This window comes from Xiphias gladius, chromosome 23, assembly GCF_016859285.1.
Source record: "Xiphias gladius isolate SHS-SW01 ecotype Sanya breed wild chromosome 23, ASM1685928v1, whole genome shotgun sequence".
In the NCBI taxonomy this organism is placed as follows: Eukaryota; Metazoa; Chordata; class Actinopteri; order Istiophoriformes; family Xiphiidae; genus Xiphias; species Xiphias gladius.
In genome coordinates this window covers 13,273,615-13,289,150 of record NC_053422.1, presented here as the reverse complement: position 1 = coordinate 13,289,150, position 15,536 = coordinate 13,273,615, and the positions used below count along the sequence as shown (strand labels likewise).

The 15,536-nt window shown below is 41.0% G+C and overlaps 1 protein-coding gene across 4 annotated transcripts in view; it reads right to left on the bottom strand.

Annotated features, from left to right (window-relative positions):
• Window positions 1-15,536, bottom strand: part of macrod1 (mono-ADP ribosylhydrolase 1) — a 115,905-nt gene that overhangs the window by 29,603 nt on the left and 70,766 nt on the right. For 3 of the 4 annotated variants that reach the window (XM_040119623.1, XM_040119624.1, XM_040119620.1), the window contains one exon: window positions 6,568-6,684. The exons of the other annotated variant lie outside the window; for it this stretch is intronic. In XM_040119623.1, the coding sequence (XP_039975557.1) occupies window positions 6,568-6,684 (117 nt within the window). The remainder of the gene's footprint in view (window positions 1-6,567; window positions 6,685-15,536) is intronic. 4 annotated transcript variants of the gene reach the window in all.

Sequence of the window (15,536 nt, the reverse complement as noted above, 5' to 3'; positions counted from 1 at the left end):
CAGCTCTTAAATCCAGGCCTGGGCTTTAGCACAAAAGGAAGGCTCGGGTCTTCTAAAGGCCCCTATGGCTGTCCATATCTCTTTATACCTTTCTCTGAAAAAGACAGAGGGAAAGTTTTTCTAAACAGGGGGACAAGAGTAGACAGGGAAGGGGGGAACAAGATGCCAATGCTAAAAGGAGCGGACATAATTCTCTCCATCCAAGAGCAGCAGCAAAGACGTTCTTTACCCTCTCTCACTCCCACTCTCCAACTCTCTTTCCCTGAGCCAAGCAACACTGGAGCTTTTTTTTTTTTCAAATCTCTTTTTTCTCCTTCAAGGTGAATGAATTAACTGAATGAATTAACACCAGGGCTGCTGCTATGATCATCATCATCATGCTCATCCTCATCAGCAGCAGCAGCTTTTACAAAGCTTTTTAACACCTAGAATGATCGCACTGCTGACACCGAGGCAGGAAGAAGCAAAAATGTCGACAAGCTTGTCAAAAAAAAAAGAAAAAAAAGAGGTAAAAAAAATCCTCCCCAAATAGCAAGGTATCACAGTCTGAGTGCTACAGTCTTTAGCCCAGAGCCTTGTCAAGTCTCTTGGCACTACTAAGGAAACCTTACTGCTGATGATGATAGGAAGGGGGGGGGGGGTTATGAGGGAGAAAGAAGAAACCAAATGTGGGAGTGAGGACGAGAAAAAAGAGGGGGGTGAGGAGGTAAAGAAAGGTGAAGAAGTGGATGACAGGAACAGGAGGAAACAAGGTGTTTAAGTTGTTGATCGCGATGGGCAGAAACACGTCTTCAAAGAAAGAGAAACAGACAAGAGGGAGCGACAGGGTGACAGGCGAAGCAGAGAGATGGAGGTCTTGGAGGATTGGAGGAGAGGAAGAGGGGGAGTCCGGGAGAGCTGCAGTGAGGATTTTAATTAGCGGTAATTGGCCACCGAGGGAACAGAAACTGAGATCTGGGAGGCAGGGAGGGAAAAGAGGGGAGCATACCAGCCAGTTTTTGACAGAGTGATATCTCTCTTGCTTTGTATCTCTCTATTTCCTTCAGCACTTTTTCTATATGGGCCTTTCCATCTCCATCTTGTCTTCACTCCATCCATCTTTTTCCACCTCCAACTGTGTTACTCCCACTATAAACCAATTCCCCCCTAAATACAGTAAACTTTGTATTTGGCATATGAGACAAGATAAAGCAATGTGTACAATTATGCTGAAAAGATCCGAAAGCTGTACAGATTTCAGGAATCATTTTAAAATGCAGTTAATTGTTTTAGTTGTTTCGTTTGGCTAAAATCTAGGAATCGATGTGAGAAATGTCTGTATGACCTACTGTTGTGGGATACAGGTCTGTTCCCTATTTTATCATTATTACTTCACTTTATCTAATCTTAACACAATCAACATTTTATTTTAGCAACGGATAACATGACTATTTATATCTGAAAGGTGTTGCTACTGGTGATAAACCCACGGAAAATTTTCACCTGAATCTGCAGTTCCCCTCAGCTTTCAAGAACTTTACAGCCAGTTTCAGCTCATTGTTTGGTTTTCACCAACTTTACTGTTTTGGTTCACTCTCACTGCTATCATAGCATAATTTTTTGGCAAAAACTCACTATAAACCATCTGATCAGCACCAAACACCAAACAGCAGATTAAGGTCATGCCTAGCTGAATTTAAAAAGTCTGAAATTTTTCTCGGGAGACAGAAACACGACTCCAATTGAATGACAATGTTGCTCTGTGTCTGCTGTGTAAATAATGGGCAGCTGTTTTCTAGAAGGTTTAAAAAAAAATAAATTTAAAAGGTTATAATATGTCACAGCTCAGAGTTTGTAAACAGTTTCAGTTTTAAAGTACTTGAAGTACTCTTAAAGGATCAGTTTTGTGGTGAATTCAGCAAAATGGCTGCTGAGGTATAAAAAAACAGTGACATTGCTAAAAGCAGGTCGATGGGCAACACACATGAGCAGTCAGACAGTTATAAAGGTCGCACACAAGCTGGCAGTTTAGCCAAATTATCTAAGTGAGCAGATCGCTAACATCATTCATTTTCCCTTGTCGCACAAGTAAAATGTGAGTGGGCACTAGGGTTGTCACTTCTTCCAAAAATCAAGTTTGAACAAATGCGCAATGACACGCAATTCGATCGAATGAATTTAAAATGCGCAAGAGGCCTGCTGAAGCTGAGTGTGCCAAATAGTAGGGAGTCAGACGAGGTTGTACACTTGACATTGCTCCGCTCCTCTGTGGTGCCTCTGCTGCCTCACTCGGGTGGGAAGCTAGCAGGTGAGTCCACAGATTTGTTGTCAGTGTAGTGTCAGACAGCTGCTTTGTGTAAAGTCGACAAACAGCCTTATGGTTGGTTACTTTGCCATTGACAATGTAGCACCCAAAATAATTCCACACAGTGCTTCTCAGATGCTTTGCTGTTGTGATTGTCCCCTCAGGACAGCGTTGCTCACTAGTGTCCTCCATTTTCGTAGCAAACAACATAACCTTACTTGCTTAGTATACCAACAGGTCAATAGGGCATGCCATCGGTCAAGCTAATAGTGGACTTTTAGAGTACCCTCTGCTGGATCAGAAGGCAAACTACTTCAGACAGGCTTGTGCATTTATACTGTAGATTGTAAATTTTGAATTCGAACAGGTCATTACAGATCGAATATCAACTTTTCCCCCACATTCGAACGACTGTTTGAATTTCAAATAAAAAGTGACAGCCCTAGTGGGCACAACTACACTACGTATGGTGTGCTGTGATGGATGTTTGCAGACAATTTGGATAATAATTTTACTTTTCACCTGAATTCTGCTGGCCAAGTTTATTTGGCTGACCTAGGTGTTTGTTTTCAGCCTGCATTATCAACCAAAATAAGTCACTGGACCTATTTTTTTTTTAACAACAAAACTGCAGCTCCCAGACAAATAACGTGTCGGTATTATATTCATGGGGAACTATTAAACTGTAACAGTAGACTGCCTGTTGTACTATGTACTACTCTTTTGATTTTGTATTGTTTTTTGTACCCCTGTGATGACTATATATCAGCTGATCACTAAAGTACGACTTAACGGTGTCTGTAAGTCTGTAAGCATTGATGTCACTAAACCAGAGGGCTGCCATTACTGGTTGTGAACAGTGATTATGGCGCTGACCTCATATTGTCAATCTCTCTCTCTCATTCTCTTTAGACCTGCCCCGCGGTTCCTTCCCTCCCTAGTGTGTCACAGTGTTGTATCCCAGTGTGTTTGGCAGGGGAGCGAGGGCTGACTGGGGAACAGGTTAGCAGGGTTAGAGCTGTGTTTATCGGTACACAGGTGAGCTCTGGGGCGCTGGATCGACTGGACAACACATTGGGCCCACGCTCCCTTGCCTGGCAACTGCAGAAAACACACAAACACACACCTACACAACTGCTCTTACAGCATGCATCTGGCTCACAAGTGAGCAACACACTAATTTTATGCATGCACAAACAGTCCGATCTCAAACCGTTCCACTCCTAATCAAACCCTCATTTACGCTCCAGATTTGACAGATTGCTGATTTTACTGCCTTTAAGTCCTGGTTAATATGTGAGTTTAGCCAGGGCCAGCTTGAAATTTTCCAGCCGTCATTTGTCAACATCCCAAATTGCATGCGACTCTTGCTAAACAGCAGCAGTAGTGTGCCATGCGCTCCGGGTGTTGCTAGGTTACGGTACTGGGATGCTGCTGGCTGCGAGATCATCAATGGACACTCTTCATGGAGGGCTGACAGCAGTTCCTCTGGACCATTTGGCAACTCGTGAGTCAGACACTCTTGAAATACCACATCTGGTGGCAAGCCCATACAAATCAAGATAAAATTGTTGGCTTTGAGATTGTCTCTCATTGTCTCTGCCTCTCTCCTGTCGAGTTTCATTTTCATTTCTCGCTCTTTTCCACAATCCACATTCTTTCACAGCCCTCTGCCTGCTTTGTTATCTCTCCTTTCCTTTCCCTCTGTTGTTGATGTCTTGCCCCTTTCTCCCTCCTGCTGAGAGGTAATCAAGCCCTGTTGTGAGTGTTTAAGCATTAGAGTAGACGCATTTTGAATTATTCTTGTTACTTAATATTTTGTCTGGGAGGAGAGAGCCAGTCTCCATACCACATGCTGGGTAAAAACCATGCACACATGAATGTAAGGCAGAGAGGCTCACGCATGCACATGCACACACACCCACACACTGTTGGTCAGTCAGCGAATCAGAAAGATAGTCAGTCATACAGATATCATGCTGACAGATAGTTACAGGTAAGAGAATGATAGGACCTGTCATGCAGCCTGAAACTATATACACTGATATTATTCACTTAATGCAACACAGAAACAAGTAAGCATAGTACAGTATGCATGTACACAGTATCATACTGCATTAGCAAGAAAGAAATACACAAGCACACAATTACGAGCTCAGACAGACACACATATGCACACAAAAGGATGCACTGTGACAAGCAACAGCATCCAGTCAGACACATAAAAATTACAGCTAAGATCTTCAGAGTTAAACAACTGAACCAACAAAGGAGAACAGACAATGTAAGAACTCATCTCCTCCTAATTCCCTCCTGCCTTCAGTTCCCCTCACATCTGTCCCCTCCCCCACACTGCTTCGTTTTATTTTTATTTTTTTTAACCACTCTCCCACTCCATCCTTATCTATCTCTTCTACTCCTGCTCTCCATTCTGCCTTGAGCTTGCCTTTATTATCGCTTCTCTCTCCTTTTTTCTGCTCTCTTCCTCTGTGAACTTAAACCCTCCGTGGAACCATAAGCTGATATCACACAGACTCAGTGTTCCTTTAATCTCTGTCTCTCACACACACACACACACACACACACACACACACACACACACAAACCTGGGTGGTCATAATAATGTACAAAGCTTGGCTACTGCATCATTGCAATACCTATTAGTGTGATGCTGTGTGTTCGCCATTGCAGTGGTGGGAAATATCCTGATTAGCCTGTAACAAAAGATCAAGTTCAAAATTGGAGGAGTGGGTCTTGGAAACTGAGTGTCATGTGGTGCCATGTGAATGCTTTAAACTTTGTGTAATACTATACAAGCAGTATGAGACAATTCTCTGTGTGTAACTGGCTCAAGGTGTTTTATGATGGATAATCAGAAAAAGCAAATTTAAAAGAGCCTCCACTGATTTAGCATTGTACTTTTAAATGATTGTCTGACCCATAATGGACATTTTTTAAAAATATTTTTTTCACTTACAAACTTGTTGTCTTCAGACCCACATGGGCGCCACAAAAGGTTTCATACAATTTTTTTTTTTTTAACATATGCAGTAATACTCCCCAACACCTGTAAACAGATTTAATTTATAAGATCAGTAAAGTTCCCCTTTATGAAATCCAGCTTAGGAAGAATTCTGGTACTGAGAGTCTTGCTGACAATGATCAACTTAGTGATAACTTTGTTATTATTTGTCTTTTTTGCCAGCATCCACTGCTGCAGCTGCAGTGCTGCACTTCAAAGCAGAGCTGATATTAATTAGTTGGTTAAATGAGTAGCTCCCAGTCTGGGGGTGTGGACCATCTATAGGCTTGTATGATAAATCTTATTCAAATAAAACTATTTGAATCTTTGCTTGAAATGGCCACCACGCATAGACATTCAATCAGTGACGGGGGGGTCACAAGTACACAAAGCTTCACGCTGGGAGCCAATAAGAGATATAATTGTTAGTGGAAGCCCTACTTCCAAGAGGTCAGCTAACAGCTGTTTCCTTAAATTTTCCATTGCTGATGTTTGAGTTTATCTAGATGGAGAGCTATTTTTTTTTCAGTTATGGCAGCTTCCAACTACCCAGTCTTTCTTCAAAATTTCCTCAATTCCTCAGGACATTTTAGTGAGTGAAAACACTATTAGATAAGCAAAATGGAACAAAATATCAGTATGTGCATGAATTACGAAACTGACCCAAAGACCTTACTGTCCTCAGTGTCCCGAAACAGGAAGAGACTGTACTTTTAATTTTGTAGTTTTCAGAGTCTTATTTAATTGAAAACTTTGTCACAAGTTTTTTTTTTTTTATTGTCCGTTTTGTCTGTTCAGAATCAAAATGTAGTTAGTGCTGTTCACTTCCTCCTAATTATGTCTACATTAACTACTGATGCTCTACCCAGACTCACATGTTGTTTTTTAGACATCAGGAAAGTTGAAGAAGCTTTTTTCCTGAACTAAAACACCTAGAAAAGCTTTTTCTGTCATGTTGAATCTTCAGTTTCATCACATTATAAACGCTGCAAGGGAGTGCCACTTAATAATTGAGTGCCATTTACTTTGCTATCAATGGAAAAGAGTAAGTGACATTATTGCAAAAAAATGTTATTCAAGAAGCTGTTTAACCTTTATTTTTCTCTGGAAACTCAACTGTGCAGCTTGCTCTTTTTCAGCAAGACTGCATGACTGTCGCACTTTCCCACACATTCACACCTGGACCAGTCCAGTACAACCACACTGAGCAGCCTCAGTGGAGTAGCTGGAAGTTACTCAAACACTCACACTTTATACTCACACTTTGCTGGCAGGCCATAGCCACAGGTGATCTTGGCCTCTCCAGTCTCACACCCGTGGAGGGAAGCACACTCCTTTTTTAGCATTGGACCTGCAGCACGGTGGATCGCTCCGTCCACTGGAGAGGAGACGACAGGAGATTCAGAGAGTTGGCCTACTTATGAGAATCCCCTGCAATCTGACTACTTACAGGGAGTCAAAATGTTTTTTGAAGTCCAGCAGACACATTTACAGGTGTGTCAAAGCTTAGTGCTGAAAGGACCGGATAATGTCGGTATTAGTGCTAAACAGTTGAATTTCCTGCCTTCTGCAGGTTGCTAACTTTTCACCCCAAATCCTGCTTTTTTTCTTTTAATAAGTCAAAGCATCTGTCTCTCTGTATGTCAGTCTATTTAATGGATTTTAAGGCTACTGCAGTAGTTAATTGCTCGATTTAATGTGTTATTAAGGACTCAGCTGACTCTGACTTTTTGGTCAATTAGTCTTTATTAATTACATTTTCATAAATCTACATAATATTCAGAAATGTGTATCTATCTTTGATCCACACCACATCTAAAGACCGTGACTCTGTTCATTTCCAGGAGGGCAATCATGCAGGAAAAGCTATTTTACAGCTGTGCCAATTACAGTTTTCAGTCAGAATGTTTGCACCTCTTGCAGTTGCACACATCTCCTAAAAGTTAATATTCATACAATCTTGATTTCAACAGCTTTATTATTATGATTCTTAGCATAATGGACCGAGGAAAGCAGCTTTTAACTTAAACTAAGTCCTACACGAAACAAAAAAGACAATGTATGACAACCTGCAAAAACCAAAACCAAAAGAATTAACCTACACCGAATGATTCTTCAAAGCAAATATATGTGTATTTACATTTCACAGAAAAACACTATTTCAGTATATGTAAAGAAAATTAGCTTAAAAAATCCTTAAAATCTATTTAATCACTCAATTCGGGGAACTTTGTAAGTCATCATGAACTGACTCAAAATGATATTATGCTTCAACTAAGAACTGAAAAAACACACCTATTCTAGTGAAGTGCTGGTTCATGGGTAAACATCAGTGAACACACTTATAACACCTTTTTCTTTTGAACTCTATAGATCAGTGTTTGTGTACATCCAAAGAATGAGGGTAACCTTATTATCAATAGAACTTACGGTAAAATTATTGCATCAGAGATATGAATGGGCAACTTTTTACCTCTATTTTTGTTACATTTTAATTAGATTCCATTGGTCACGTTAGTTACAGTTATCATCCAGGCAGTGTAAAAATGTTTAGGCTGTGCTACTTTGTGTTGAGAAGTGTTATATGCAGCTAACCACGAGCTTGTTTTAATCAAGAGTCGTCGATCTGTTGTGATTTGATCGGAAATATGTTCTGTAATGCTGTCCCATTTTTCTAAGTATTTTTTTTTGGGCATTTTATGTTTTAATCTGAATGTTGAAAGTGGAGAAATTTAAGGAAATTTAAGGAACTAAAGATGGGAAATGACACAAAGAACGAGAACAAACTAGGAATGTTGCACTTCTTGGTCTTCGCCTTAAACTCCTAGAAAATCAAAGCACCCAGAGGATATGTTTTTAATGATAGTATCCGCAAAATGTAGGCAATGTTTATACACCCACTGTTGGCTCTGACTACCTCCTTACGACTTGCATGCTGTTCATTATTGTCGCACTCCCTACAATTAAAGTAACGTTGTCACTTAACATAATCAACGACAATGTATTTCATTTGTTTTCCCTATATTATCCACTTTTGCAGTACAATATAAGTGCCTAGCAGCTTAAGAATGATTAATGTTTTTGGCTGGACCGCAACAGCAGGGCCGGCCCTATAAACGGGAATGTCCCTGACTCACTGACTCATGAAGTTACACCATTGGTCAGCCAAATGCCATGTGACTGAGTGATGACGTGACACCATTGGTCGGACGGCTGAGTGTTGGAGTTTTCCCATTGGCCGTTGCAATTTCAAAATTATATTGGCGCAAACAGTTTCTACTGCATCATCTGGAGGGCATTAACAGTCAGTGTTGCCAACTTAGCGCTTTTGTTGCTAGATTTACCAACTTTTCAGACCCTTTTAGCCACTTATTCTTCACCTAGCCAAGTTTCAGTCACTATTTCATTCTTGTTTAGTTTTCCTACAACCGAAACAGAAAAACATGTAAAAGAGAACAGCATTATTTGAAATTCAGCTGTATTAAATAATGCATTGTGAGCACAGACAGTAGGAGAGAAGCAAACAGATAAAAGGCTGTCCAATCATATACTAAGTTTCAAACTAGTCTTGTTTACTGTTATTTTTGTGCACTCACAGCACTTGGTTAACGTTAGGGTAAGATTGTTCTCTTGGATTAACAAAAAAGTCAACAGTGACTTGAGACAAAAGAAAGGATGGATGTGTTCACCTTATTCATATTTACTCTCCTTATACCTAAACAAAGTACTTTTGTTTGCCTGAACCTAACCACACAGGACCCAGGATGGGAACACAAGGCTCCAGTGTCAAGGTTGTGATCTTTGTGCAATACGCCCACGTTAAGCCCTGACCACCTCCCTATGACTTGTGTGCATCACATACCTGTAGTGCTTCATGCATTTGAAAACAACATTGCCACTCAACAATTATGTTTCCCTCAAAATGTCACTGGCTAATTTGTTTTCAATGCCATTGAAAACAAATTAGCATATACTACAGTATAAAGGTAATTTTTAGAAGACAGGGTTGAAAGACTGTATATATTTAAATATCCTGACTCAACAATGCTTTTGTTTTGAAAGAATACTGAGGTCTAATGTAGTCTGATGTAAACAATTCATAATTAACCCGAATAACCCACATCTGTCAGGAATGAGTTTGTCACAGCACTGTGAGACTTGTCAGCACTTGGTGAAAATAGTACAATAACACCCATCCATATGTCACAGCTCAGCGTGTCGCCCTGTGGCTGTCAACTCTGACTGACTGTATACAGACCAGCTGTTACAGCGGTGTGTTTTGCCAAACTGAATAACTCCAGGCAGGGGTCTGGTGTTATCTGAATGTATTGTGTTAAGTTGGCATATCACATGTGGTGCTGAGCTGTAGTGTGCCATGTCATGCTGTGCCATGTTGAACTAGGCCGTACTGTGAGCTAAGCACAAGTGTGACAGTGTGAAAGGCGAGCTCTGAACACTGGCTACCTCCTCAGGGATACTCAAGCTGTGTGTTTGTGTGTGCGTGCATGTGGGTGTGAGAGAGTGAGTGAGTGAGTGAGTGAGTGAGTGAGAGAGAAAGTGAAATATTACTGGTTTGTATATCCTTGTCAAAGCATATGTATTACTGTGCACAGATGTATTTGTGTGTGTGTTGCTTTTATGGGTATGTGTGAAGAGTCCTTGAGGTGACACACACACACACACACACACACACACACACACACACACACACACACACACACACACACACACACACACACACACACACACACACACACGTGCTCACAAACACACACAGCAACTTTGAAGCAGCCCTACTCTGAAATAGAGAACAAGTTTGATAAGATGGAAAAGAGAAGGAGGGAAGAAGGGAGGGGAAGAAGGGAGAGCAGCAGATGTAAAGTAGTCTGAAGGGAGATAAGGAAACAGGCAAGAAAAACAGAATCAAATGAAAAAGAAATGGAATTTGAACTGAAATTAAACCAAAAATATGTTTTATTTTGTTTCATGCTTCATGTTTGACAGATACATGAATGTGTATGTACGTGCAAGATGTGTTTCTGCATGTGTGTGTGTATAATGGGGAAAACTAGCCATTTCCCCCAGTCTGAGTGGACTGCATAGCTTTGAGCTACAGCAATGGTTTTTTGACCTGACTACCGCTTTGCTTTCAGTCCCACACATACAGTGCAGAATTGTACTGCATTGCCTGTAAGCGAATACAGCTGAAAAACATACAAAATGATGCTTTTACATGAACACAACAACACACACAAGCGCACTTATGCATGTGTGCACATACAGTTGTAATTACAAGTACACACCAATAATATGTGTCTACCTGTTTGGAAGACAGTTCATTTAGAATTTTAATGACATCTCTAAAGGCAAGTGACCATAAAAGATGTCTAACCACTAATCCCTGCATGTTACCATAACCTTCAGAAATCTGATTAATGCATTATTTGTGAAGCTTAATGCATACATTGGCATGAAAATGCTTGGGTACCCCTGGTCAAAATTTCTGTTACTTTTAATAGCGAATAAAAGACTCCAGTTCTGCTAAAACTTCCTGAAGGTATTTTGCAGTCAAACGGGTGTTCTGAGTTGCTTTTCTAGCAATCCTACTACTACTCTGTTAGTTTTCTCTGTCTTCCAGGCCTCAACTTGACCTACACCATTCCTGTTAACTTCCATTTCTTTATTACATTATGAACTGAGGAATCAGCTACCTGAAAACGCTTTGCTATCTCCTGCTTGATGGGCATCAATTATTTGAATTTTCAGAGTGCGAGGCAGCTGCTTAGAGGAGCTCATGGCTGCTGATTGTTGGGACAAGGTTTGAGGAGTCACAGTATTTATAAAGCTTTGAAACTGGCATCACTCTGCCTTTCCTAACAATCACTGTGAACAAGCCACAGCCCAAATGGGTAATTAAGGTCCGAGAGCTTGGTAAAAATTGTCTGTGAGCTCAAATCTCTTGGGGTGCCCAAACTTTAGTATGGTGCTACTTTCCTTTTTTCACTCTAAACTTGTACAAAAATGAAGATAATACACTAATCTTGCTTCAAATGTTGATAGGAATGTTTCATCTTTAACTTTATGCCTTTTGGAGATCAGTTCATCTTCTACTCACTTACATTTTCACAAACCAACTGTCCACCCCGTTGCCAAGGTGATAGATAGTTGGCTTATTAGTGTCACTGATAGATTACTGAACAGGTGTACTGGGTAAAGACCCAGGCCCCTGGACCGGAGCCTATGTATGAAGTGACTATGAGTATGAAGTAATATTTCTTGTTGGAAAGGTGACCACAAAGAGACATAAAATGACCGCAATAGATCCACAAACAGATGATCACATATGATAACATATCACATATGATAAAAAAACAACTACACACAGCTACGAAATGGCAACAAAAACATGAGAAACGCCTTCAGAGACACATCAAAACACCCTGATCAACACACCTTGTGGGCGTTGATCAGGACTTTGTCAGATTTTCTTTTGTCTTTTTAATTTTGTTCTTGGTGCCCACAGTGCTCCGCAGAAAGAACTAGGAGGACGGATAGACATCGGTGGGGCCCACGGCGGTTACCCGCTGGGGTTACATTTGTCACATTCAACTAACCCAAACTACTAACTAATTTCTGCATTTGTTATCACTACATCAATCATTCTTGGAGATACATGAAAACCTTACTACAGTGTCCTTCATGAACAACTCCAGACTGCAGCCAACACATCCTATTCTTTTAGCTGCAAAATGATATCATTTTGACTACACAATCCGCCGCATTCGCTTTCACTTGAATAGTGCTTTGTGCATTCATCTGACAAAGTCTTTGATGTTCTCATGTTTAAGTTAGATTGCTCCTTGTCAAATGGAGATGAGAAGAAAGGAGACAGAACAGACAGCTCTCTCTCTATCACTCTTTGGACACAGCCCAATCCTGCGGAGCAGAGCTAATAAATACTCACACATCTATTCAGTCTCTCAGTGACTCCCACCTCTCTAATGTAGAGACCTGTCCCTCTAACTACATTCACTGAAGACAGCCCATGTTAGCTTTCTTTCAGACTGTGTTAACTTCTGACTCTGTGGGAACCGGTGTAATTGCCCAGCATGAGCACCGCACGCTTCTGAGTAGATTCAGCTACTATTCTGTCACTTCAATGTAGTCCGAAATATGATGGGGGATTTCATAAGCAGAGGGGAGGGCAAATGAAAGATGCGCTTGAAGGACAGCTGCACCAGCAGTACTTCGTCAGCACAGGCACATATATAGGTGTGTTAGTACACAAGGAAATGAAAAGAAATTGAAAGTATCAACATTATCTATTAGTTCAGTCCATCTGGTCATGCTGTGAAATGACTGAATTAAAGCTGTTCTTCATTAAATATTTAACTTTTTGAAACTAATTTTTAAAAAAGGGAAAAATTAAGAACTTCCTTGTATTGACGTCTTCAATGTCACACATGCTGTTGGTACCAGAGTGTTGTACAAGGGATACTGATACCTTATATTGGCCTTTTTGTTTTTTCTGTGGTGTGCCACTGGTATGATACTGGTACTGGTGGTGTGCTTGTGACTTGTGTTTTAGCCACACTCGCAGCATGGCTCTAGGCATGGCAAAGTCGGTCTGAAGGGTAGTCACTCTATCAAAGACTGTAATATCTCAACAGTTATTGTATGGATGCCCATGAATTTCGGTACAGACATTCCTGCATCCCTCAGGATGAATTATCATAACCTCGATGATCTCTTGACCTTCCCAGCGCCATCATCAAGCCAGAATTTAAATTTTCCAATATTCTGGTGCTAATTAGCTGTTAGCATGCTAACAAGCTAAACTAAGACAGTGAACGTGGTAGACATGTTATCAATGTCATCGTCATCATGTTAGGATGCTGATTTTAGCATTGGCTGTACCTCAAGTATCACAGAGCCGCTACACTGGCTGTAGACTCCCTCTTTCACTCATTTTGTACTCACTAACAGAAACCGAATAGTTTACTTAGTAGTGAGCGGTAAACTGTCACTTATGACTTATGACTTATTGTCATTTTGAATCATTTCTGACGGATTTAACAGTAGTTTGTGCATCTTAAAATGCAAAACATTGCATTTTGGGATTGATAGAAGAGAGTAATATACATTCAGTAGACACTACTATTTCCATCCATTCTGTGAATTTTGAGGCCATATTTAATGCAATTAAACACTCAGAATTCAGACATTTAGATAAAATGGGAGTGATTTGTTGTTTTAGGTGACACATCCACCAGTATGGCTCTGCTTTGCTCGTTACTTGTGTTTTTAAAAATGTTTTTATCTAGTGTGATTCTTTCATCTGTGCCTTAACTGCAAATCAATTTCCCTTTGGAGATATTAAAGTCAAACTTCAATCAGCTCAACATAAAGTATTGTTTATTGGTAGTGATGTATCCCTCATTTAGAATGTGGAGACAGGGGAAGTCCTGACCAAATTAGCATCATTGTAGTGTCAAAGGATACTTGTTGTTCATACTCCATTGACTCCGTCGCATGCAAATAGAGTACCTGAACTACTCAACAATCAGCCATAATTGGCAACATCTAATGCCACTTACAGACATCAACAGATTATAATGAATTAGTCATGAATTTAATTTACGTTACTAGACACTAAAAAATCTTTTAGGAAGTTAAACCCATTTCCATATTGAAAAAAAAACAGCATTCATTATTTAGTCTTCATTACCATACAAAATAGTATGATGCCAAAGATGGGACAGAGATGTAAAAAAAGAATGGAGAGACACACAGAGACAGAGAAAGGCGGGACTGGGGACTGAATAAGAGAGGAGGGGGGAGGCTAAAAACAAAGGGGAAGAGATGAATGTTAAGCTGAGGTTCAGAGAGGAGAAAGGATAAAAAGGATGCAGTGGATGAATGGTTGCAGGAAGGGGGGTAGAAATGAGTGTTTTGGCTTCTTTAGACCAGTCACCAGCCAGCTAAGCAGACGGCTGACCAGTTTAGGTGTTATCACGTCTCCCTCACTGGCTCTATATTGACTGACTCTGCAGGAGGGAGGGAGGGAGGGAACCAGGGTAGTGGGGAGACTGGGAGGTGATAATTGGCGATATGCTTACCTGGCGAGGAGCCTGCAACCCCCCAGCAGGGCACACAAGCAAACACAGACGCACACACAAACACCCTTGCCTGCAATGTTATACGCCAGGACATGCTTTACCTCCTGCAAACCCCCACCACCCAGCCTTACAAACACAACCACACACACACACACGAAAATGCACAAACACACACGTACAGGTAGATTGACATTAGAGTAAAAACAATCCTGAGGTCTCTCCTATGGAATACTAATATGGCTGCCCTTGGCAGCTGACCTCTTATAGGCCAAACAGGCTGTCCGTCAAACTAATGGGGCGGAACGCTGGCATATTGCTTTCCCACAATCCCTCAGCAGAGCCAGGACACTCATTTACTTCAGTCAGCTTGTTGCCAAGGCAACATTTAGGATGGGTCTGGTGGTGGATGCACGCATGCACACTGCTTCAAACACAGTTGTGTATATACACTTATACACAGAAACATGTATGCACACAAACACGCAGCAACCTCTTAAATGCTACTACTATTAACTTATCCACACACACACACACAAACATGACTGTTGCTAACAGCGGTGAAACAGGCAAGAGACAGTGACAGTGCTGTCTGTATGTGGAAGGTACACTAAGTGCTCTTTGCCACTCGTCTCATCTCTGCGCCCCCAAACCAATCTTCGGCTCTCTCCCTTCATTCACAATACATGCTCTCCTTTTCATTTGTTCTGAAAGGCAAGCAGAAAAGCCTATCCTGCGCCTGCATTTTCCTCCTCATACAGAAAAGGAGAAAGCAGAGAGAGAGGTGCAGACACAAAGGGACCACAGAGGAGAAAGTGCGGGGAATCAAACCCCATCCCCGTTCTGGAAGATTGATTATAGATGTCAGCGCACACAAATTCACCCCGGCTTTTTAGCTTGCAAGAAATCCAGTGCGAGAGGATTTTGTTCTTTTTTATCTCAACCAAATAAAAAAAATGTAAGTGGATGAAATTTTGATTGGGATGGTGCTCATCTATTGTGTGCTGGGTCTGTATGTCTTAAAACACCAAAACCAATCATATGCAGGCAGTGTCTTCCTGGCTGGTTCACATCCTGCGCATTGTGTCCCCACAGACCAAGAGCAAAATCTCTG